Source organism: Oncorhynchus gorbuscha, linkage group LG11 (assembly GCF_021184085.1).
Source record: "Oncorhynchus gorbuscha isolate QuinsamMale2020 ecotype Even-year linkage group LG11, OgorEven_v1.0, whole genome shotgun sequence".
NCBI classification, from domain to species: Eukaryota; Metazoa; Chordata; class Actinopteri; order Salmoniformes; family Salmonidae; genus Oncorhynchus; species Oncorhynchus gorbuscha.
In genome coordinates this window covers 36029202-36054522 of record NC_060183.1, presented here as the reverse complement: position 1 = coordinate 36054522, position 25321 = coordinate 36029202, and the positions used below count along the sequence as shown (strand labels likewise).

General features: G+C 42.8%; 1 protein-coding gene across 4 annotated transcripts in view; it reads left to right on the top strand.

Moving 5' to 3' along the window:
* Positions 1-25321, top strand: part of LOC124048555 (zinc finger protein 462-like) — a 90832-nt gene that overhangs the window by 43999 nt on the left and 21512 nt on the right. For 3 of the 4 annotated variants that reach the window (XM_046369468.1, XM_046369465.1, XM_046369464.1), the window contains exons 5-6: positions 15616-16019; positions 24274-24392. In XM_046369468.1, the coding sequence (XP_046225424.1) occupies positions 15616-16019; positions 24274-24392 (523 nt within the window). The remainder of the gene's footprint in view (positions 1-15615; positions 16020-24273; positions 24393-25321) is intronic. The other variant, XM_046369467.1, reaches the window with a different exon arrangement.

The following is a 25321-nucleotide window of genomic DNA, read 5'->3' as shown; positions in this document are numbered from 1 at the left end:
ACAGCCACTGGAAGCTGGAACCTTATTGAGAGGTCTCTGAATAACGGAACATATTCACTGTTGCTACCTAAGGGTATGTTTAACAGAGAATATTACATGTAACCATACTTTATAAGTTATATATCATCAATGATACTATTCAGGCCTATGGCTAAGTCATCAAGAGCTGTTTCAATTCAACCCAGGTTTCCACAGAAAATAGACAACACAAATAAGGTTTTGGCTTCAAGTTAATTATGAATATGTTGGATTAATTGAAAAAATGGGACTAAAAAAAAACAACTTTATTTGAAGTGCATTTAGAGTTTGATTGGATTAGAGTTAGTCCTTTTCTTTATCTTTGAGGTTTGGTTGAGATGAAGATGTGAATCCAACACATCAATTATTAAGTTGTAGACAAACTGGATGTTGAATTGTGTTTGGTTGTCTGTTTGGTTGTCTGTCCAACCAAATATCAACATTTGAAGGAGATTGGATAGTTCTGCTTGGATAGTTCCATCTGTGCCACTGACTTATTCTGGCTTGTTTTCCAGTTTGTCAACAAATGAATAGTTTATTTGTGTGATTTCTATCCCCATCTCAAACAAAAATCTAAGTTAAAGAATAGGTCTGTGGAGATCTTTACAATTGCTATAATAATCTGTGCAGAATCTCGAACAGCATTGATCACTTGCGCTATATACTTTAAATGTATTCTCATCTGCAATCCATGTCATTTGGTTGTGCTATTAGATGAAGCACGGGGATAACACATTCATCTGTTGTATAAATAAACAACATATCTGACATTGTATTCTCATTTGAACTTTTAAATAGTTTGTGTGACTACTAAACCAAAAATCAGACATTGTTTTTCCATTGGAATGTGGATGTGGTTTTAGATGGTTAAAGGCATAGTGATAACATATTGGAAGTGATAAACATTTTTGACTGTCTTTTTGAGTGGGTGAGTATAGGTTGTAATCTCATTGATCAACATCTCAACCAAATATTACCCAATTATCCACATTGAAATGATGTTGTGTGCCCAGTCGGATCGTTCTACAACAAACACAAATGGTTTTATATCAAGTTTAAAAAACAAAACAAAAAAAAATATTTGTAGATGTGAAACAAAACCTTTGTGTTCTTCACAGATGGACAACTTTTAGAGGAGATTAAAGCGGAGATCGTAAAACATTTGTGAGTTTCTAAAATCTTATAGGATGTCATTTGTAAAGTTGATTGTAAATATATGTAGAATTCCCCTACAACTTCTCTCTAAATTCCAATGTGTCCCCCAACTCTTTAGTTCAGAGTCCGACTTGACCTTTGACTCTCAGCCCTAAGAGACCCCACACTGCCGAAATCTGTTTTTACGGATGGCAGGGTTCTGTTTCCAGTTTTTTTTTTATTGCAACGGAGACCCCTGGGTAGACAGTCTGTCAACTTCCCCTGGAGAAAACAAGCGAGGTAGTCCCTCCTGACCGTTGCAGGCAGGCAAGGGGAAAAGAGGCCATAACATTGAGGGCAGCGGGTATCCGTTTCAACATTAGTATTCCGATGAGGTCGCCAGGGACTTGGCAAAGGGACGGCAGGCCTGAGGATTTAACGCCTCACCCAAGACAGAAGCCAAATGAAGGCCTTGTTGGTTTTGCAGACCAGGGCCAGGCCAGTCCAGGCAGTTGTACACTGAATACAGAAGATGGCCTGTCTGAAGTCCTTTTCAGAATACTCTGAAATCTCAGGATAAAAAATAACGTGGAGTAAAAAAAATAATAATAATGGCAATAGGAAAAAGAATAACTCACAATCTACAACAATCCTTTGTGGATTATTATACATGTAATGCTTAATAAGTGTCAACAAACAACAAATATATAAAGACAACAGAATTCCATTACTCAACCATATGAAAGCATGCGGGTGGTATCACCTCACCACCCAGGGCTTTTACTTGAGACATGTAGTTAATTGCACTAACGAGGAACAACGGGTACATATTGAAGGTGATCATGCTCATCCCCAGAATCTGTTTATGTGTCTATTTTTCAAAGGATAAAGCTAAAAACATGAACAACTTCATAGTTAAGAACACTTTAACAATATAGAAGAAAATGTAACCTATTCTACAAGAACCAATATCACTCTCTAAAAACACAACCTGGATAAGGAAAGGCGTCGAAACCATCATTTTACTTTGGTAACTTGAAATATTTTCCGTATTTCCGTTCCAGAGTTTCAAAAGTAATTTTGGACTGACCAACGTAGATCATTTCAAATACATATCACAAAAGTTACATATCACAATCAATTTCGATTTGAAATATTTTGATCATCAGAGCAACCCATGAGGGAATCTTATTTGAGTCAGAAAGGGATGTTCATATGATAGATAAGATGTACAAAACCTTGCAGAGAGCCTATCCAACTGACAATCTCTTAGTAAAATTTGACTTAAAAAGAACTGATGTTGGCACAAGATGGAGGGAAAGCTGAAGCATAACTAATGAAATTACAGTTAATAAAAATGTACGCTTAATCCAGTATAAACTAACGTATAGAATTTATTATACAAAAGACTAAATTTACACATTCTACAGTACAACGGCAGAGTCATATCTTAAGTCTAGAACTAACAATGATTCAATAATCTATGCTTTCTGGGAATGCTGTAAAGTCCAAAAGTTATGCACACTTACTTTTAATCCGTCTGTCTGCATATTTCAGAACACGGAATATGGGGGTGTAGTTAGATACCCGATGGGCTGGACGATTCCCTTCTCATCTTGAAAAAACGTAATCTGCCATCATTAACACAATGGAAAAATTGAATGATTTATTATTGAAATATAGCGTGGGCGATTGAGAAAAAAACGAATTGGCATAATTTAAGTCCATGTGGCAAACAATGCAGGCACTAAGGATAGGGGTGTTTGTAAATTGTTGTTCGTATGTTTATTTTACACCCCCCCCCAAAAAAAAAAAAAGAGAGCGAGAGAAGCCATCTTCATACCAAAAACGCTGTAAATTTGCCCCCAACTAAAGTGAAAAACTCACGAGAAGCGGGTGAGCGGAGCAAGCAGAGTGAGGACTGGACAGGCAGAGCAGTGACTGTATGCAGGGCCGGATTAAGAAATCATAGGCCCTAAGGATTTGAGTTCAAAATAGTTCAAAAGTAAGAAAAATATTAGCTAAATTAAAAAGGAGTTATTTACATAAGTATTTAGACCCTTTGCTATGAGACCCAAAATTGAGCTCAGGTGTATCCTGTTTCCATTGATCATCCTTGAGATGTTTCTACAACCTGATTGGAGTCCACCTGTGGTAAATTCAATTAATTGGACATGATTTAGAAAGGCACACACCCGTCTATATCTGTCGCTCTGTCCCTGAACAAGGCAGTTAACCAACTGTTCCTAGGCCGTCATTGAAAATAAGAATTTGTTCTTAACTGACTTGCCCAGTTAAATAAAGGTCAGTTAAAATATAAGGTCCCACAGTTGACAATGCATGTCAGAGCAAAAACTAAGCCTGGAATTTTCCGTAGAGCTCCATGACAGGATTGTGTTGAGACACAGATCTGGGGAAGGGTACCACATAATTTCTGCAGTATTGAAGGTCCCCAAGAACTCAGTGGCCTTCATCATTCTTAAATACAAGGAGTTTGAAACCACCAAGTCACTTCCTAGAGCTGGCCGCCCAGCCAAGCTGAGCAATCGGGGGAGAAGGGCCATGGTCAGGGAGGTGATCAAGAACCTGATGGTCACTCTGACCGAGCTCCAGAGTTATTCTGTGGAGATGGGAGAACCTTCCAGAAGGACAACCATCTCTGCAACACTCCACCAATCAGGCCTTTATGGTAGAGTGGCCAGAAGGAAGCCACTCTTCAGTAAAAGGCACATGACAGCCCGCTTGGAATTTGCCAAAAGGCACCTAAAAGACTCTCAGACCATGAGAAACAAGATTCTCTGGTCTGATGAAACCAAGACTCAACTTCTTTGGCCTGAATGCCAAGCATCACATCTGGAGGGAACTGGCACCATCCCTACGGTGAAGCATGGTGGTGGCATCATCATGCTGTGGGGATGGTTTTCAGCGGCAGGGACAGGGATACTAGTCAGGTCATTTTTTACTTGGATTAAATGTCAGGAATTGTGATAAACAGAGTTTAAATGTATTTGGCTAAGGTGTATGTAAACTTCCGACTTCAACCGTATGTATTGCAGGCTATAGTAGGCTTCTAAATAAACTTTCCAGTGACACACTGACTTACCGGTTATGGCCGATGCACTCGTCATGGCAATATCCTATCTGAAGATAAGCTACTTTGATTTAAAAAATGGCGAGGGTCGCTTAAAGTTTGGAGTTGTTGAGAATTAATTGTTATATTGCTTCTACAGAAAGATTAGTCTTCTCTTTTCAACAGTAGGCATTTGCATTCCGATTTGTACATTCTCCCCAAAATTGTATTTTGAAGTTTGCTTTAGGCAAAATTACAGCTGCAACTAACTATAGAAATATAATCCAGAGATGGCAGTTCACAGTCAAGGCAGGACTGGGATCCATTATTCTAAAAAAAAGGTTCTAAAACCCTTCTATGGATTATGCTACATGTCTATGGCCACAAAGCAACAAGCTGTTCTATATTTGGCAAGCGTGCTGCCTAGGGCTGTGGCGGTAATTACATTTTGCCAGACGGTTATTGTCATGCAAAAGTGTGCCGGTCTCACTGTAATTGACCGTTAATTAACATAAACACATTTAGCGTCTCCTTGCATACAAGCCACTGATGCGTACCTTTGGAACATCTACGTTAAAAAAAATTAAAAAGTAGAATAAATCAGTTTAATACACACCATCACAATAAATCCATTTTTTATTTTAGCAGGTCCAAAGAAACATTATGATAGGAAGACATTTTGTTTCAGAAGAACAAAATATGGGATGGCCTACTGTATGTTATCTGGCTATGCGTCATGCCATTGGCTGTATATCACAGATCCCTCCGGAACTTTCATTACGCACACCTGTCCCCTATTCCCACTGATTAGTACTTGTATAAGTGTGCCCTTTGGTTTCCATTTGGCTGTCCATTATTGTTACTATGTCTGTTGGTGTGTGTGAGTACCTGTGCTGTGTGTTTAGGCTTTCCTGCCATTGTGGATTGCGCAGATGATTACTGGTCTCGTCCCAGGTGTTAATCATTGTGCACGTGTGTTATTTATTTGAGGTACTCCTCGCTCTTTTGTTTTGGGTTTCTACCCTGTGTTTTACTAGGTGTTTGCTTGGTCTTTGTGCCCATGCCTTTACACGGCACACCGTAATTTGGGCGTAATTTTTATTTTTAATTGCGCATTCCTGCGCCTTTCTCCCAAATCTCTTCATACCAACATGACACTGTAGGATTGTTCATTCTTTTTTTATTTTTTTATTTCACCATTATTTAACCAGGTAGGCTAGTTGAGAACATGTTCTCATCTGCAACTGCGACCTGGCCAAGATAAAGCAAAGCAGCTCGACACATACAACAACACAGAGTTACACATGGAGTAAGCAAACATACAGTCAATAATACAGTTGAAAAAGTCTATATACAGTATGTGCAAATGATGTAGGATAAGGGAGGTAAGGCAATAAATAGGCCATGGTGGCGACGTAATTATAATTTAGCAATTAAACACTGGAATGGTAGATGTGCAGAAGATGAATGTGCAAGTAGAGATACTGGGGTGCATAGGAGCAAGATAAATAAATAAATACAGTATGAGGATGAGGTAGTTGGATGGACTATTTACAGATGGGCTATGTACAGGTGCAGTGATCTGTGAGCTGCTCTGACAGCTGGTGCTTAAAGCTCGTGAGGGAGATATGAGTCTCCAGCTTCAGTGATTTTTTTTTCAGTTCGTTCCAGTCATTGGCAGCAGAGAACTGGAAGGAAAGCCGGCCAAAGGAAGAATTGGCTTTGGGGGTGACCAGTGAGAAATACCTGCTGGAGTGGGTGCTACGGGTGGGTGCTGCTTATGCTGAGATAAGGATAAGATCATTTAGCAGAGAAGATATGCTTATAAGTCCCATGCCATTATTTTATATTATATGATTTTATAGTAATAAGATTATAAATGATCATAGCTGAATAAAATATATGTTTCCCATCTGGAGCGAGTGAACATATGAAGTGGCTATTTTGAGCTTAAAAGTGTTAATTTGAAAAAGGTCCTATATGCTAGATTTAGAGATTTTTGCAACTTTAGTTGTCAAGGCTTGGTCGCATCGGCTTGGTCGCATCGGGGGCTTCGCTCCCGCAGGTAGTATAACTTTTTACATTTCATTATAGCACAACGGTTTGATTTGTCTAATCTTAGCAATTTCTTCTCAGCTAGCTACATAGCCGTCTTTGTATCAAAGATAATTGCGTAATTATCGTATTTCGCCGTCCTAACGTAGTCTTCACTAGCCAGCTAGCTAACGTCCACTGATTAGCTGCACTGGGAAAACTATTACACTCAACTGAACGTCTTGATCAGTGTAGTGTTAGCTAGCTACATAGCTGTCTTTGCTGTCTTCGTATCTTCGTTCCAAGATAATTGTGTTGTTTAGGTTTAGAGTGTGTAGTCTTAGAGTGATTATCTTAATTTACCGAGGTTAGCTAGCCAGCGATTTGTCGTCCTTAACGTAGGAGACTCTGCTAGCTAGCCAACAGCTAGCCAACGCTAGCCTACGTCTTCTGAATAGAACTCAACAACCCGGTCGCATTCACAGGTAGTATCACATTTTCATTTCATTACAGTACAACGGTTTGATTTATTTGATCGTAGCTAGCTACATAGCTAGCTACATAGCCGTCTTTGTATCAAAGATAATTGTGTAGTCTAGAGCGATTTCTAGGTTAGCTAGCCAGCTATTGTCGTTCTTTTAACGCAACGTAACGTAAACAGCACTACTAGCAAGCCAGCTAGCCCCCGAATAGCAGCACTGTAGAAACTATTACACTCAACGGAACGACTTGATTAGTGTAGTGTCAACAACGCACCCACTGCCAGCTAGCACCCTAATCTGGTGGTCCCAGCGCGCACGACCCACGTGGAGTTCCAGGTCTCCGGTAGCCTCTGGAATTGCCGATCTGCGGTCAACAAGGCAGAGTTCATCTCAGCCTATGCCTCCCTCCAGTCCCTCGACTTCTTGGCACTAACGGAAACATGGATCACCACAGACAACACTGCTACTCCTACTGCTCTCTCTTCGTCCGCCCACGTGTTCTCGCACACCCCGAGAGCTTCTGGTCAGCGGGGTGGTGGCACCGGGATCCTCATCTCTCCCAAGTGGTCATTCTCTCTTTCTCCCCTTACCCATCTGTCTATCGCCTCCTTTGAATTCCATGCTGTTACAGTTACCAGCCCTTTCAAGCTTAACATCCTTATCATTTATCGCCCTCCAGGTTCCCTCGGAGAGTTCATCAATGAGCTTGATGCCTTGATAAGCTCCTTTCCTGAGGACGGCTCACCTCTCACAGTTCTGGGCGACTTTAACCTCCCCATGTCTACCTTTGACTCATTCCTCTCTGCCTCCTTCTTTCCACTCCTCTCCTCTTTTGACCTCACCCTCTCACCTTCCCCCCCTACTCACAAGGCAGGCAATACGCTCGACCTCATCTTTACTAGATGCTGTTCTTCCACTAACCTCATTGCAACTCCCCTCCAAGTCTCCGACCACTACCTTGTATCCTTTTCCCTCTCGCTCTCATCCAACACCTCCCACACTGCCCCTACTCGGATGGTATCGCGCCGTCCCAACCTTCGCTCTCTCTCCCCCGCTACTCTCTCCTCTTCCATCCTATCATCTCTTCCCTCCGCTCAAACCTTCTCCAACCTATCTCCTGATTCTGCCTCCTCAACCCTCCTCTCCTCCCTCTCTGCATCCTTTGACTATCTATGTCCCCTATCCTCCAGGCCGGCTAGGGCCTCCCCTCCCGCTCCGTGGCTCGATTACTCATTGCGAGCTCACAGAACAGGGCTCCGGGCAGCCGAGCGGAAATGGAGGAAAACTCGCCTCCCTGCGGACCTGGCATCCTTTCACTCCCTCCTCTCTACATTTTCCTCCTCTGTCTCTGCTGCTAAAGCCACTTTCTACCACGCTAAATTCCAAGCATCTGCCTCTAACCCTAGGAAGCTCTTTGCCACCTTCTCCTCCCTCCTGAATCCTCCTCCCCCCCCCTCCTCCCTCTCTGCAGACGACTTCGTCAACCATTTTGAAAAGAAGGTCGACGACATCCGATCCTCGTTTGCTAAGTCAAACGACACCGCTGGTTCTGCTCACACTGCCCTACCCTGTGCTCTGACCTCTTTCTCCCCTCTCTCTCCAGATGAAATCTCGCGTCTTGTGACGGCCGGCCGCCCAACAACCTGCCCGCTTGACCGTATCCCCTCCCCTCTTCTCCAGACCATTTCCGGAGACCTTCTCCCTTACCTCACCTCGCTCATCAACTCATCACTGACCGCTGGCTACGTCCCTTCCGTCTTCAAAAGAGCGAGAGTTGCACCCCTTCTGAAAAAACCTACACTCGATCCCTCCGATGTCAACAATTACAGACCAGTATCCCTTCTTTCTTTTCTCTCCAAAACTCTTGAACGTGCCGACCTTGGCCAGCTCTCCCGCTATCTCTCTCTGAATGACCTTCTTGATCCAAATCAGTCAGGTTTCAAGACTAGTCATTCAACTGAGACTGCTCTCCTCTGTATCACGGAGGCGCTCCGCACTGCTAAAGCTAACTCTCTCTCCTCTGCTCTCATCCTTCTAGATCTATCGGCTGCCTTCGATACTGTGAACCATCAGATCCTCCTCTCCACCCTCTCCGAGTTGGGCATCTCCGGCGCGGCCCACGCTTGGATTGCGTCCTACCTGACAGGTCGCTCCTACCAGGTGGCGTGGCGAGAATCTGTCTCCTCACCACGCGCTCTCACCACTGGTGTCCCCCAGGGCTCTGTTCTAGGCCCTCTCCTATTCTCGCTATACACCAAGTCACTTGGCTCTGTCATAACCTCACATGGTCTCTCCTATCATTGCTATGCAGACGACACACAACTAATCTTCTCCTTTCCCCCTTCTGATGACCAGGTGGCGAATCGCATCTCTGCATGTCTGGCAGACATATCAGTGTGGATGACGGATCACCACCTCAAGCTGAACCTCGGCAAGACGGAGCTGCTCTTCCTCCCGGGGAAGGACTGCCCGTTCCATGATCTCGCCATCACGGTTGACAACTCCATTGTGTCCTCCTCCCAGAGCGCTAAGAACCTTGGCGTGATCCTGGACAACACCCTGTCATTCTCAACCAACATCAAGGCGGTGGCCCGTTCCTGTAGGTTCATGCTCTACAACATCCGCAGAGTACGACCCTGCCTCACACAGGAAGCGGCGCAGGTCCTAATCCAGGCACTTGTCATCTCCCGTCTGGATTACTGCAACTCGCTGTTGGCTGGGCTCCCTGCCTGTGCCATTAAACCCCTTCAACTCATCCAGAACGCCGCAGCCCGTCTGGTGTTCAACCTTCCCAAGTTCTCTCACATCACCCCGCTCCTCCGTTCTCTCCACTGGCTTCCAGTTGAAGCTCGCATCCGCTACAAGACCATGGTGCTTGCCTACGGAGCTGTGAGGGGAACGGCACCTCAGTACCTCCAGGCTCTGATCAGGCCCTACACCCAAACAAGGGCACTGCGTTCATCCACCTCTGGCCTGCTCGCCTCCCTACCACTGAGGAAGTACAGCTCCCGCTCAGCCCAGTCAAAACTGTTCGCTGCTCTGGCCCCCCAATGGTGGAACAAACTCCCTCACGACGCCAGGACAGCGGAGTCAATCATCACCTTCCGGAGAAACCTGAAACCCCACCTCTTTAAGGAATACCTAGGATAGGATAAGTATCCCCCCCCCTCCCTTTAAGATTTAGATGCACTATTGTAAAGTGACTGTTCCACTGGATGTCATAAGGTGAATGCACCAATTTGTAAGTCGCTCTGGATAAGAGCGTCTGCTAAATGACTTAAATGTAATGTAAATGAATGAAACAAACCTTATAATGTCTTAGAAATCAAAACATATATGGGCTGCATGATACAACTATAGGCTGTTGATGATTTGAGAAAGTAGCAAAAAAAGCTTGCACTCTGTTGCTTGCCTCAGGCTGCACACTCTCAACAAGTGATCATATTTTCACTATTCTCAATTTAATCTAGTCTTTATTAAGATGTGAAATTTGTTTCCAAAAGACATGTCATCCATATGCACTCAAATAGTGAATGGATGCCACTTTCCACTGGTTCCTTCTTCAGGCTACTCCGGTTATTTCACCATTAATCAACCACTGCCCGACAGGTGATATTCCGCCCAAACTCTGTATGCCATGGGCTCTCCAACCCTGTTCTTGCATTTACCCAGTGCTTAATTTGGGAAACCTAGTGAAATCTGTTCGGGAACATCGATAGTAGCATGTATTCACAACAAAACATATATCATTAAATTGTTGACAGCCACTCTCTCAGCACGCTGGAGAAAGGGATGTGAAGGAGAGAGAGGATATGGAAACGCACAGGGGTGAGATATTCTGTAGCTAACGGTAAATGTGTCAGCCTTTTAATTGGGATTTTAAGTCCCTATTACTAGGCTATTCAATATCAAATACAAAATAACTATAATTGTAGGCTTAGACGCCCTGCATAGTCAGTGAACCCACAGCATCGCCTAGGCCTGTACATTCTCTCCCAGACTCACGAATAGAACATTTTGGATCATAGCATAAGGTAACCAGCCCAGTCAGTGTGCATAGTAATACAGTCCACATTCAAAGGCGATTTACTAAAATGTGTTTAATTTTGGAGGTAGGCTAGACCAATTATGTACCAAAGACATCTTAAATCCAGTTTTTCTTTTTTCGAATGGTTTTTCTGCACAATCTTTATAACAGTACAATCATTATTGTAATTCAGGGTTTCTCTAAAATGCACATGGGTGTTTTAAATTGATCATTAGAAAGTCCATTTCATTGTGTTAGGCTTTGAAACAACATCCACAATGACCATGTTTTCCACATGCTGAACTTCTTTCTTCGAATTGATCAAATCACAGTGAGGTGAATTATAAAAACACCTACTGTTTCGATGATAAGTGTTTGATGGGGTTTTCTCTAGCATTTGCATTGCTGTCAGAGTGGTTAGAAGGACAATGGAGCCCTGAGTACCAGGCCATTAGCGACCTGATGGTCGTTAGCGAGTTGGGTCCTACCAACACATGTCCAGGCTGCATAAAAGGAGATTACTGTGACTCAACAATCACTGGAAATTTTTACTGCAGTCATGACTCAAGACTGCCATTGTGGAGCACCGCAACAGCCCTAATGCTGCCCAAATTGAAGCCTTCCCAACTGTAGGCATACCGATAACTGACGAAATAAAGGAAACATTTGAGTAAATGAAGGATACAAAGTATATGTATATGTTATGGTGTGGGGGTGCATTTTCCTGGTATGGTTTAGGTCCACTTGTAGAATCTATGCGAAGTCACATTAAAGCTGTTCTGGCAGCTCATGGTGACCTAACACCCTTTTAAGACACTATGTTGGTGTTTCCTTTATTTTGGCAGTTACCTGTATGTGCTTGTGATAAAACAATCCACAGTTATATATTTTTTTTTAGACATTTACATTTAAGTCATTTAGCAGACGCTCTTATCCAGAGCGACTTACAAATTGGTGCATTCACCTCATGACATCCAGTGGAACAGTCACTTTACAATAGTGCATCTAAATCTTAAAGGGGGGGGGGGGTGAGAGGGATTACTTATCCTATCCTAGGTATTCCTTAAAGAGGTGGGGTTTCAGGTGTCTCCGGAAGAAACGATTTATCCTCTGTGGCCAAATTATGTTCTCTGGTGTATTTTGAATTAATCCGAGCCTGACTGTATGCTAGCAGGATAGTCCATATCTACAATCATCTTTGCTGATAGTGATGTTGTGTTTCCATAAGTGGACAAATTGGTCTAATTTAGTATGAATGGTAAAGCCTCAACACTTAGCTACCTCTTCCAATTAAAAAACAAAACAACAACACCTTTGAAAATAGACACCTTTGAATTGAGAGAGGCGTCAAAGTGGACAACCCGCCTGGTTGGGTCATTATAATTCAAAACAAGGCATTCTGAAATGAATCACATGCATGCTCGCCTTTGAGTTTTGGCCATAGGTGTGCTGGATTTTTTTTTAAATATGATGATATGAAGTCTGCCAGAGAAACACAAATGAAAGGGAATAATTCTACTATATTAGTTTCATATGAACATGAAGGCTATTAGAACTTTCTGTACCAATTTGTACTCTTGCCATTTACATTGTGACTGGCCCTGGTCTGTCCCCTAGCGCTCTCATAGAGTTGGTGAGAATAGGCTGATGATACAAGGCTGGGCAGCACTGTGGACGCCCATCTTATTTATGGTCCTATGAAGTGCAGGGTCAGGTCCTTCAGCAGAAATAGTGAGCTTCCCGTAGGCCATAAAAAGCCTGTGTGTGTGTGTGTGTGTGTGTGTGTGTGTGTGTGTGTGTGTGTGTGTGTGTGTGTGTGTGTGTGTGTGTGTGTGTGTGTGTGTGTGTGTGTGTGTGTGTGTGTGTGTGTGTGTGTGTGTGTGTGTGTGTGTGTGTGTGTGTGTGTGTGAGAGACAGGACAGAAACCAAATATTTTGCTTTCCCAGATCAAGGAAGTGGGACGTACAGACCAGGGCAGCCTGAGGTCGTATTCATTAGGCACGAAATGGAAGAAAACAGACTGAAACAACTATGTGAGAATGCTGTTCATCGACTACAGCTCGGCATTCAACACCATAGTACCCTCCAAGCTCGTCATCAAGCTCGAGACCCTGGGTCTCGACCCCGCCCTGTGCAACTGGGTACTGGACTTCCTGACGGGCCGCCCCCAGGTGGTGAGGGTAGGCAACAACATCTCCTCCCCGTTGATCCTCAACACGGGGGCCCCACAAGGGTGCGTTCTGAGCTCTCTCCTGTACTCCCTGTTCACCCACGACTGCGTGGCCACGCACGCCTCCAACTCAATCATCAAGTTTGCGGACGACACAACAGTGGTAGGCTTGATTACCAACAACGACGAGACGGCCTACAGGGAGGAGGTGAGGGACCTCGGAGTGTGGTGTCAGGAAAATAACCTCACACTCAACGTCAACAAAACTAAGGAGATGATTGTGGACTTCAGGAAACAGCAGAGGGAACACCCCCCTATCCACATCGATGGAACAGTAGTGGAGAGGGTAGCTAGTTTTAAGTTCCTCGGCATACACATCACAGACAAACTGAATTGGTCCACTCACACTGACAGCGTCGTGAAGAAGGCGCAGCAGCGCCTATTCAACCTCAGGAGGCTGAAGAAATTCGGCTTGTCACCAAAAGCACTCACAAACTTCTACAGATGCACAATCGAGAGCATCCTGGCGGGCTGTATCACCGCCTGGTACGGCAACTGCTCCGCCCTCAACCGTAAGGCTCTCCAGAGGGTAGTGAGGACTGCACAACGCATCACCGGGGAAAACTACCTGCCCTCCAGGACACCTACACCACCCGTTGTTACAGGAAGGCCATAAAGATCATCAAGGACATCAACCACCCGAACCACTGCCTGTTCACCCCGCTATCATCCAGAAGGCGAGGTCAGTACAGGTGCATCAAAGCTGGGACCGAGAGACTGAAAAACAGCTTCTATCTCAAGGCCATCAGACTGTTAAACAGCCACCACTAACATTGAGTGGCTGCTGCCAACACACTGTCATTGACACTGACCCAACTCCAGCCATTTTAATAATGGGAATTGATGGGAAATGATGTAAATATATCACTAGCAACTTTAAACAATGCTACCTTATATAATGTTACTTACCCTACATTATTCATCTCATATGCATATGTATATACTGTACTCTACATCATCGACTGCATCCTTATGTAACACATTTACATTTACATTTAAGTCATTTAGCAGACGCTCTTATCCAGAGCGACTTACACATGTATCACTAGCCACTTTAACTATGCCACTTTGTTTACTTTGTCTACACACTCATCTCATATGTATATACTGTACTCGATACCATCTACTGTATGCTGCTCTGTACCATCACTCATTCATATATCCTTATGTACATGTTCCTTATCCCCTTACACTGTGTATAAGACAGTAGTTTTGGAATTGTTAGTTAGATTACTTGTTGGTTATCACTGCATTGTCGGAACTAGAAGCACAAGCATTTCGCTACACTCGCATTTAACATCTGCTAACCATGTGTATGTGACAAATAAAATTTGATTTGATTTTGATTTGATTTGGACTCTAATAAGAAATGTTCATTTCTGTTTTCCATTGCAAAACATTTTTAGGGCAGGCTGTGGTCTCTGGTCTCCTGGTAGGAGGCCTCTTCAGTTACAGGAAGGCAAAGTTAGTTTTCTATGGCAAATAAATCAGGAATCAAATAACCGCCACAAAGGTGTGACTGACTGAGTTCGATTCCAGGTGCTCTTTGAATATCAAGACTGTTTTAGCCTGAGCTAAAGCCTAGGTCGCAGGCAAGGTGCCTAGGTCACAGGCAAGGTTACTCACCTCCCGTACAATGGCAACATTTCGCAGTACAGTACATGAGTCTGGATTAGAGGTCGACCAATTATGATTTTTCAACGCCGATACCGATTATTGGAGGACCAAAAAGGCGATGCCGATTAATCGGCCAATTTTAATTTTATTTGTAATAATGACAATTACAACCATATGAAATGAACACATATTTTAACTTAATATAATACATCAATAAAATCAATTTAGTCTCAAATAAATAATGAAACATGTTCAATTTGGTTTAAATAATGCAAAAACAAAGTGTTGGAGAATAAATTAAAAGTGCAATATTTGCCATGTAAGAAAGCTAATGTTTATGTTCCTTGCTCAGAACATGAGAACATATGAAAGCTGGTGGTTTCTTTTAACATGAGTCTTCAATATTCCCAGGTAAGAAGTTTTAGGTTGTAGTTATTATAGGAATTATAGGACTATTTCTCTCTACACCATTTGTATTTCATATATCTTTGACTATTGGATGTTCTTATAGGCACTTTAGGATTGCCAGTGTAACAGTATAGCTTCCGTCCCCCTCCTCGCCCCTACCTGGTCTCAAACCAGGAACACGGGAGTTGATAGGCTTAAAGTCATAAACAGCGCAATTCTTGACGCACAAGGAAGACCTGCTGGCAAAACGCACTAAAGTGCTGTTTGAATGAATGTTTCCGCGCCTGCTTCTGCCTACCACCGCTCAGTCAGATACTTAGATACTTGTATGCTTGTATGCTCAGTCAGATTATGTATGACACGCTAAATAATATCTAGTAATATCGTCAACCATGTATAGTTAACTAAAAAAATACCAAATACCAGTGTCCAAAAATACCGATTTCCGATTGTTATGAAAACTTGAAATCGGCCCTAATTAATCGGCCATTCCGCTTAATCGGTCGACCTCTAGTCTGGATGTCATGTTACTTGCCAGAGCATATTTGTGAAATGGAAATTGAGAGTAAATATTTATCTTCTAATGTTTCAACAGCAGGAAGTCGCAGATGTGCCGTTGTCCACCATCCCGGCTGAGAGCAGCCTCACTAACGGGGAGGTGGAAGAGGTGACCAACAACTCTGTCATGGAGTCAGTCCCCAAGGACCTGACGATGGTGGCCGTTGCGATGTGCCCGGTGGTCGCCGGGGCTGCTGTTGCCATGGAGACGGCAGAGATGGCAGTTGGGATGTCACCGGTGGTTGGGGCGGCGGTGTTGCCCGTTGACCAGGTGAAGGAGAGGCTGACGGGGGGACACCCGTGTGCCCAGTGCGACCGTGTCTTCATGTCCATGCAGGGGCTGAGGTCCCACGAGAGGAGCCACTCAGCCATGGCCATGTTCACCAGAGAGGACAAGTACAGCTGCCAGTACTGCCAGTTCGTCTCCCCCTTCAGACACAAGTAAGAGGACATAATATAAACTTAAAGTGGAACTGACAGTGTTTTAACTACTTTGCAAATGTGAAACAAACAGACAATCATATTATCAGTCAAAAATATAAAATGCCTAGTTTATGCTACAAAACCAACTTTATAAGAGGTTTTACAAATAGGTTCTATTTGACTCAAAATTCTATGACGTACAGTGTTGGCAGAATAGATAGATGCAGTTCAATGCATAATTAATATAATTCACCAGTACTTGGTAGTCCAAAAAATATTGCTATCAGGTTGTAAATCACAGCTGGCCTGGTTCATTTTTTGCTGCCTCCACTCATTCGGGATACACTGTTTCAATTTCAACGACTCAATATTTTGAGCAAAAACTGATTACTGTAACTAAGGCTGGGAATGTCAATACAATCAAACTAGCAAGGGCAATGATCACAAGTCAGTCATAACTTGGCTAATTGGCTAGCGTAAGTGTCAAACACAAGGCCTGCGGGCCGAATAGGACACACAAGCAAGTCAACAGTTGAGTTCTACTCAATGAAATTACAGGCTGATGCATTTGCATCATTGAATTCAACTTCAATTGCTTTGCATTTGTTTGTCCCGTTTACAGTGAGCAGTGGTGGGAAAGTGTACAGACACGTGAATCGTGTTGCTAGCTAGCTATGCTGAACTTATGCACAGTTAGCACATCTCTTAGCTGTCAGTCAATGTATTTGGCAGGCAGGCAGGAAAGTTCCCATTCAGTTGTCAAAATGTGGGTTAGTCCAGGCAGACAACTTGCAGAAGGAAGTGCAGGCTACTAACGTTACTCCCCATCGTTTAACAGTGCAATTTTGACGGCCAACTAGCTGCAAAGTTTGAGGGGGTTTATCTAGTGTTCCCTCGTTAGATTTGATCTCATCTCTCTCTGGCTAGCATTAGTTGATCTTGTTTTTGTTGATGTGCATAGGCAACTGAGGGAGGGAGCATACTTTTTTCATGGTTGTTGTTTGATCTATAGGTCTGTGAAGTTCCCAAATGTAAGATGACTACCATTCTACACTACATGGCCAAAAGTCATGGCCTTCAAATTAGTGGATTCAGCTACTTCAGCCACACCCGTTGCTGACAGGTGTATAAAACCGAGCACACAGACATGCAATCTCCATAGACAAACATTGGCTGTAGAATGGCCTTACTAAAGAGCTCCGTGACTTTCAACGTCATATATGACTTTCAACGTCACATATTTCCAGCAATTCTTCAAATTTATGCAGTGCTAGATTTGCCCCGGTCAAATGTAAGTGCTGTTATTGTGAAGTGGAAGAGTATAGGAGCAACAACGGCTCAGGCGCAATGTGGTAGGCCTCACAAGCTCACAGAACGGGACTGCCGAGTGCTGTAGCATGTAAAAATTGTCCTCGGTTGCAACACTCACTACCAAGTTCCAAACTGCCTCTGGAAGCATCATCAGCACGAGCTGTTAGTCTGGGGCTTCATTAAATGGGTTTCCATGACCAAGCAGCCGCACACAAGCCTAAGATCACCATGCGCAATGTAAAGTTTTAAACCATTTAAAATATATTTTATATTTGAGATTCTTCAAAGTAGCACACTCTTGGCATTCTCTCAACCAGCTTCACCTGGTATGCTTTTCCAGCAGTCTTGAAGGAGTTCCCACAATATGCTGAGCACTTTTTGGCTGCTTTTCCTTCACTCAACTCCAAATTATCTCAACTGTGTTGAGTTTGGGTGATTATGGAGGCCAGACCATCTGATGCAGCACTCCATCACTCTCCTTCTTGGTCAAATAGCCCTTACACAGCCTGGAGGTCATTGTCCTGTTGAAAAACGAATGATAGTCCAACTGGGATTACGTATTGCTGCAGAATGCCTGTGGTAGCCATGCTGGTTAAGTGTGCCTTGAATTCAAAATAAATCATCAACAGTGTCACCAGCAAAGCACCCCCACACCATCACACGTCCATGCTTCACAGTGGGAACCACACATGCAGAGATGATCCGTTCACCTAGTCTGTGTCTCACAAAGACACGGCGGATGGATCCAAAAATCAAACATTTGGACTCGTCAAACCAAATTACAGATTTCCACTGGTCTAATGTCCATTGCTCATGTTTCTTGGCTCAACCAAGTCTCTTCTTCTTATTGGTGTCCTTTAATAGTGGTTTCTTTGCGATAATTCGACCATTAAGGCTTGATTCACGCGGTCTCCTCTGAACAGTTGATGTTTTGATGTGTCTGTTAGCATTTATTTGGGCTGCAATTTCTGAGGCTGGTAACTCTAATGAACTTATCCTCTGCAGCAGAAGTAACTGCTTCTTCCTTTCCTGTGGCGGTCTTCATGAGAACCAGTAGTTTCATCATAGCGCTTGATGGTTTTTGCGGCTGCACTTGAAGAAACTTGTTTTAAAGTAATGATGGACTGTCGTTTCTTTTTGCTTATTTGAACTGTTCTTGCCATAATATTGACTTTGTATTTGACCAAATAGGGATATCTTCTGTATACCACCTTTACCTTGTCACAACACAACTGACTGGAGGGAAAGTAATTCCACAAATTAACTTTTAACAATGCACACATGTTAATTGAAATGCATTCCAGGTCAATACCTCATGAAGCTGGTTGAGAGAATGCCAAGAGTGTGCAAAGCTGGCAAAAGGTGGCTACTTTAAATAATCTCAAATAAAACATTTATTATGATTTGTTTAACACATTTTGGGTTACTACATGATTCCATATGTGTTATTTCATAGTTTTGATGTCTTCACTATTATTCTACAATGTAGAAGATAGGAAAAATAAAGAAAAAACATGGAACGAGTAGGTGTCCAAATTTTTGACTGGTACTGCATATAAATATATATATTTTTTGTAAATACATTTACGGGATGGAAACACGTTATCACTGTAAACTTCACTGACTAAAACCATATATAATATGTAGAAAAGACAATGGACCTATATATTTTTTTATAATATAATCTTTGAGAACTAACATTCACCAAAATAAAAGCTAAAATTCCCAAAACAATGAATTTAGCAGTATTGATTTTGCTATTATATTTGAGCAAAAGAACACAGCGTTAACACATGGCAAAATGCTTATAACTGCACAATTTTCTCTCAGCTCCATGGCAGAATATGTGGAATCACAGGAAATTAGCTTTAAAACTACTACATTTTTACTTAACTCCAAGGAGATATTGGTAGAATTCCAGGAATAAATATGAAAACATTTCTCTACACCTCAAGATGGGGGCCTCTAAATTGTTATCTAAAATCCAGCACATTGCTATGTACCCTGCCATGCCCCATGCCACGCACACCACCTAAGCCCACCTAAGCTTGTAACGCCAGGCTAGTGGGCTTGTATCCCGGGACCATACGTACAATTTATGCACGCATGACTGTAAGTTGATTTGGATAAAATATTCTGCTAAATATATTATATTACACTGGGTGGACAGAACATTTGGAACACCTGCTCTTTCCATGACATAGACTAACCAGGTGAATCCAGGTGAAAGCCTTATTGATGTCAGCTGTTAAATCCACTTCAATCAGTGTAGATGAACGGAAGGAGATTAACGGAAGATTTTTAAGCCTTGAGTCATGGATTGTGTATGTTGACATTCCGGGGGTGAATAGGTAAGAAAAAATATGTAAGTGCCTTTGAATGGGGTATGGTAGTAGGTGCCAGGCACACCTGTTTGAGTGTGTCAAGAACTGCAATTCTGCTGCGTTTTTCACCCTCAACAGTTCCTTGTGTGTATAAAGATTTGTCCACCACCAAAAGGACATCCAGCCAGTGGTCAAAAACGGGCCATTGATGAAAGAAGACAAAGGAGGCTGACACGAATTGTGCAGAGCAACAGACTGACTACGGTTAGTCAACTGACAGTCCGGTACACCATTGATGCCCAAAGACATAAAATAACTCGTCGTACCTTGACACAATGTGGTATTTCAGTTCCACTTCTTTCAGCATCAAAACAAGAGACCTCGGTTGCAGTGGGCTAAGGAACGAAAACACTGTGAACACTTGAGAATTGGAAAAATATTGCCTGGTCTGATGAATCCTGGTTCCTGCGGTTTCTCACTGATGGGAGGACTTAGGGTATGGAGAAAACCACACGGGTACATACATTCATCAGTGTTTCAACTTTGCACACTGGTGGTGGTGGTGTGATTGTGTTGAGGCTGTTTTCATGGCACACATTGGACCCCTTAATAAAAGTGGAGCAATGTTTGAATGTCACAGGATGTCTGAACATCATTACCAATCAGGTGCAGCACTTCACGGCAGCAGTGCAAATAGATTTCTTTCAGCCGGATAATGCCCCATGCCACAAGGCTAGGATTGTCCAGAAATGGTTCCACAAACATGTCAGCGAATTCATCTTACTGCAGTGGCCTGCCCAGTCACCAAATCTCAATCCAATTGAGCATCTGTGGGATGACCTGGGTTATTCGGAGGGATCCACTATCAGCCGATTTGACTGTGGGAAAATGTGTGGGAAAATGGCCCAGCATCCCTCTGGAACTCTTTCGACACCTTGTAGAGTCCATGCTCCAACAAATTGGGGCTGTTCTCAGGACAAAAGGGGGTGCAACTCAGTATTAGGTTGCTAATGTTTTGTACACTTAGTGTATACAGTTGAAGTCAGAAGTTTACATATACTTAGGTTGGAGTCATTAAAACTTGTTTTTCAACCATTCCACAAATTTCTTGTTAACAAACTATAGTTTTGCCATTTATGACATCTACTTTGTGCATGACACAAGTAATTATTCCAACAATTGTTTACAGACAGATTATTTCACTTAATTCAGTGTATCACAATTCCAGTGTATCACAATTCCAGTGGATCAGAAGTTTACATACACTAAGTTGACTGTGCCTTTTAAACAGCTTGGAACATTTCGGAAGATAATGTCATTGCTTTTGAAGCTTCTGATAGGCTAATTGACATAATTTGAGTCAATTGGAGGTGTAACTGTGGATCTATTTCAAGGCCTACCTTCGAACTCCGTGCCTCTTTGCTTGACATCATGGGGAAATCAGCCAAGACCTCAGAAAATAAATTGTAGACCTCCACAAGTCTGGTTCATCCTTGGGAGCAATTTCCAAACAGCTGAAGGTACCACGTTCATCTGTACAAACAATAGTACGCAAGTATAAACACCACGCAGCCGTCATACCGCTCAGGAAGGAGACACGTTCTGTCTCCTAGAGATGAACGTACTTGTGCGAAAAGTGCAAATCAATCCCAGAACAACAGCAAAGGACCTTGTGAAGATGCTGGAGGGAACAGGTACAAAAGTATGGCAGCATCATGTTGTGGAGGGGCTTTGCTGCAGGAGGGACTGGTGCACTTCACAAAATAGATGGCATCATGAGGGAAGAAAATTGTGGATGTATTGAAGCAATATCTCAAGACATCAGTCAGGAAGTCAAAACTTGGTAGCAAATGGGTCTTCCAAATGGACAATGACCCCAAGCACACTTCCAAAGTTGTGGCAAAATGGCTTAAGGACAACAAAGTCAAGGTATTCGAGTTGCCATCACAAAGCCCTGACCTCAATCCTATAGAACATTTGTGGGCAGAACTGAAAAAGCATGTGTGAGCAAGGAGGCCTACAAACCTGACTCAGTTACACCAGCTCTGTCAGGAAGAATGGGACAAAATTCACCAAACTTATTGTGGGAAGCTTGTGGAAGGCTACCCGAAATGCATGTTCCAAGTTAACAATTTAAAGGCAATGCTACCAAATACCAATTGAGTGTATGTAAACTTCTGACCCACTGGGAATGTGATGAAAATAATAAAAGCTGAAATAAATCTTTCTCTCTACTATCATTCTGACATTTCACATTCTTAAAATAAAGTGGTGATCCTAACTGACCTAAGACAGGGAGTTTTTACTAGGATTAAATGTCAGGAATTGTGAAAAACTGAGTTTAAATGTATTTGACTTCAAGTGTGCGTCTCGTGTCTGAGCCTTTGAATTGCAACTCCACTTTGTCTTTATACTGACGTTTTGCCTGTTTGATTACCTTATGAAGGGAATAACTACACTGTTTGTATTCGGCCATATCTCAGTCACCTTGCCATGGTTAAATGCGTTCAAGCTTTCAGTTTTGCTTGAATATTGCCATCTATCCACGGTTCCTAGTTAGGGTAGGTTTTTATTGTCACAGTCGGTACAACATCTCCTATACACTTCTTGATAAGCTCAGTCACCATATCAGTGTATTCATCTATGTTATTCTCGGAGGTACCTGGAACATATCCCAATCCACGTGATCAAAACAATCTTGAAGCGTGGATTCCGATTGGTCAGACCTGCGTTGACTAGTCCTTAGCATACTTCCTGTTTGAGTTCATGCCCATAAGAAGGGAGGAGCAAAATGGAGTCATGATCAGATTTGCCGAAGGGAGGGCTGGGGAGGGTCTTGTAGGCATCCTAGAAGTTGGAGTAGCAGTGGTCGAGTGTTTGAGCAACACGACTTCTACAGTCAATGTGTTGATTGAACTTCGGTAGCGTTTTTCTCAAATTTGCTTTGTTAAAATCACAAGCTACAATAAATTCTGCCTCAGTATATGTGGTTTTCAGTTTGCTTAAATTCCAGTGAAGTTCTTTGAGGGCCGTCGTGGTATCTGCTTCAGGGGAATATTCATGGCTGTGACTAACCGGAGAGAATTCTCTTGGGAGGTAATACGGTCAGCATTTGATTGGAGGTATTCTAGGTTAAGTGAACAAAACGTTCCTGTATGTTATCACAATCACACCATGAGTAGTTAATCATGAAACATACACCTCTGCCCTTCTTCTTCCCAGAGCGATATTTATTCATGTTCTGCGTGATGAACTGAGAACCTAACTGGCTGTATGAATTCAGACAGAGAGCCATGTTCCCGTGAAACAGAGTATGTTACTATCCCTGAAGTCTCTCTGGAAGGAATTCCTCGCCTTGAGCTCGTAAACTTTATTATCCAGAGACTGAACTTTAGTGAGTAAAATGGGTGGTGTGCGCACCTCCTGTGTCGGACTAGAAGTCCACTCCAAGGACCTCTCCTCCGCCGGCGGTGTTTTTTTGTCAGCCTCTGAAATCAGTTCAATTGCCCTGGGGGGTAAGAACAAAGGATCAGATTCAGGAAAGTCGTATTCCTGGTCGTAGTGCTGGTAATGCTGGTGAGTTACCGCCGTTCTGATATCCAAAAGTTTTTCCTGGCTGTAATAACACAAAAAAATGATGGATTAATAATGTAAGAGAACACAAAAAAAGATAGATACTGCAAAGTTTCCTATGCGCTAGAAGCACGGCAGCCCTATCTGTCGACGCCATCTGTCATCTGAGCTGTGCTTTATATCGGACATACACTCTGGATGGAATGTAGCCTAAGTGCCAGTCTGTTTGTGATTGACAATGACAGAGCAACGGGGTAGAAAAGAGCACAAAGAGATCCTGCACCAGGCTAGATGGAATGCACATTTCCTCCAAAACTCACTCCAGTAGAATCCATTGAGACACTGTAGACATGGCAGACATTTTGATAGTGTAATTTGTCTTCTTATCCAAAGCTGAAAGACCTCATCTCAGCTCCCTTGTGTAGTCCCACTGTATTGCTGACCCAGAAAGTAAATGTGTTCCTATGCCACCCAAGAGGCTGGGATGAAAACACATTCATATTCCCCAGATCCCTTCTATGTGGTTTGCAGTCAGACACACAGAGATACACTAGGGATACTGGGACCATGGTAGATGGTTTTCTGCTATGGCCTCTGTTCAATAGTCACTAGAAATTCTCTGCTAGTTGTGGTTCGGAAAATCAAGTTGGATACAATCAGCTTCCCTCTGCTTCCTTGGAAGTATTCTGTTGTGATGTGTTGAAACATGTGCAGACCAGGGGTCGGCAAACATTTCGGCTCAAGGGCCACAGAATTTCAAGCGGCGCACAGATTTTTTGTAATTTATTTGATTGTAAATCCATTTGCAGGCCAGGAAAAGTCCATTCTAATTTCTACATACTTTCTATCTAGTTTTAGACGTTCAAGAGTAAAAAAAAAAGAAAAAAAGAAGAAAGTTTTTATCAAACCTCCCGTGGGCTGGATTGAATGGGCCGTAGTTTGCCCACACCTGGTGTAGAAGTTTCTTTCTCTACATCCCACTCTGACCCCCCCCCCCCCTCTCTGTCTCCCACCCTTTCTTCTCATTCACTCTCGCTCCTCTTTGTCTGTGTCTCTCTCCTCAGTCTGGACAAACATGTGCAGTCTCACCACAGGCACCACAAGCCGTTCAGATGCAAGCTCTGTCCTTTTAAGTCTGCTTACCTGAGCCGATTGAAGAGTCATCTGCACAAAGCGCACCCAGGTAAAAACCACACACCTCACTACTCTGTGCTCACCACGACTTCACGAGTGGTCATTGGAGTGGTCATTGTTTGTTATGGGGCAAAACTTCTACTTCCAGTGCCTTCAAAGTTTTCACACCCCTTGAATTGTTGAACATTTTTGTCGTGTTACAGCCTAAATTTAAAATGGATTAAATTTTGATTTTGTGTCACTGGCCTACGCTACCCCATAATGTCAAAGTACAAATATGTTTTTAGGCATTTTTACAAATTCATTTAAAAAATGTACGCTGAAATGTCTTGAGTCAATAAGTCAATTATCTGTACGGTCGTTCAGTCGAGCAGTGAATTACAAACACAGATTCAACAACAAAGACCAGGAATGTTTAGAAGATCGGTAAAAAAAAATTCTGACATTAAATATCCTTTTGAGCATGGTGGAGTTATTACTTACACTTTGGATGGTGTATCAATACACCTAGTCATTACAAAGATACAGGCATCCTTCCTAACTCATTTGCCAGAGAGGAAGGAAACCGCTCAGGGATTTCACCTTGAGGCCAATGGTGACTTTACTTAGTCCACAATACTAACCTAAATGACAGAGTGAAAAGTAGGAAGGCTGTATAGAATAAAACATATTCCAAAACATGCATCCTGTATGCAATAAGGCACTAAAGTGAAACTTTATGTTGTGAATAAAAAAGTGTTATGTTTGGGGCAAATCCAACACGTCACTTAGTACCACTCTTCATATTTTCAAGCAAGGTGGTGGCTGCATCATGTTATGGGTATGCTTGTCATTGGCAAGGACTAGGGATGTTTTTAAATAAAAATAATCTGAGGAAAACCTGGTTCAGTCTGCTTTCCAACAAACTGGGAGACAAATTCTCCTTTCAGCAGGATAATAACCTAGAACCCAAGGCCAAATATACGCTGGCATGGCTTA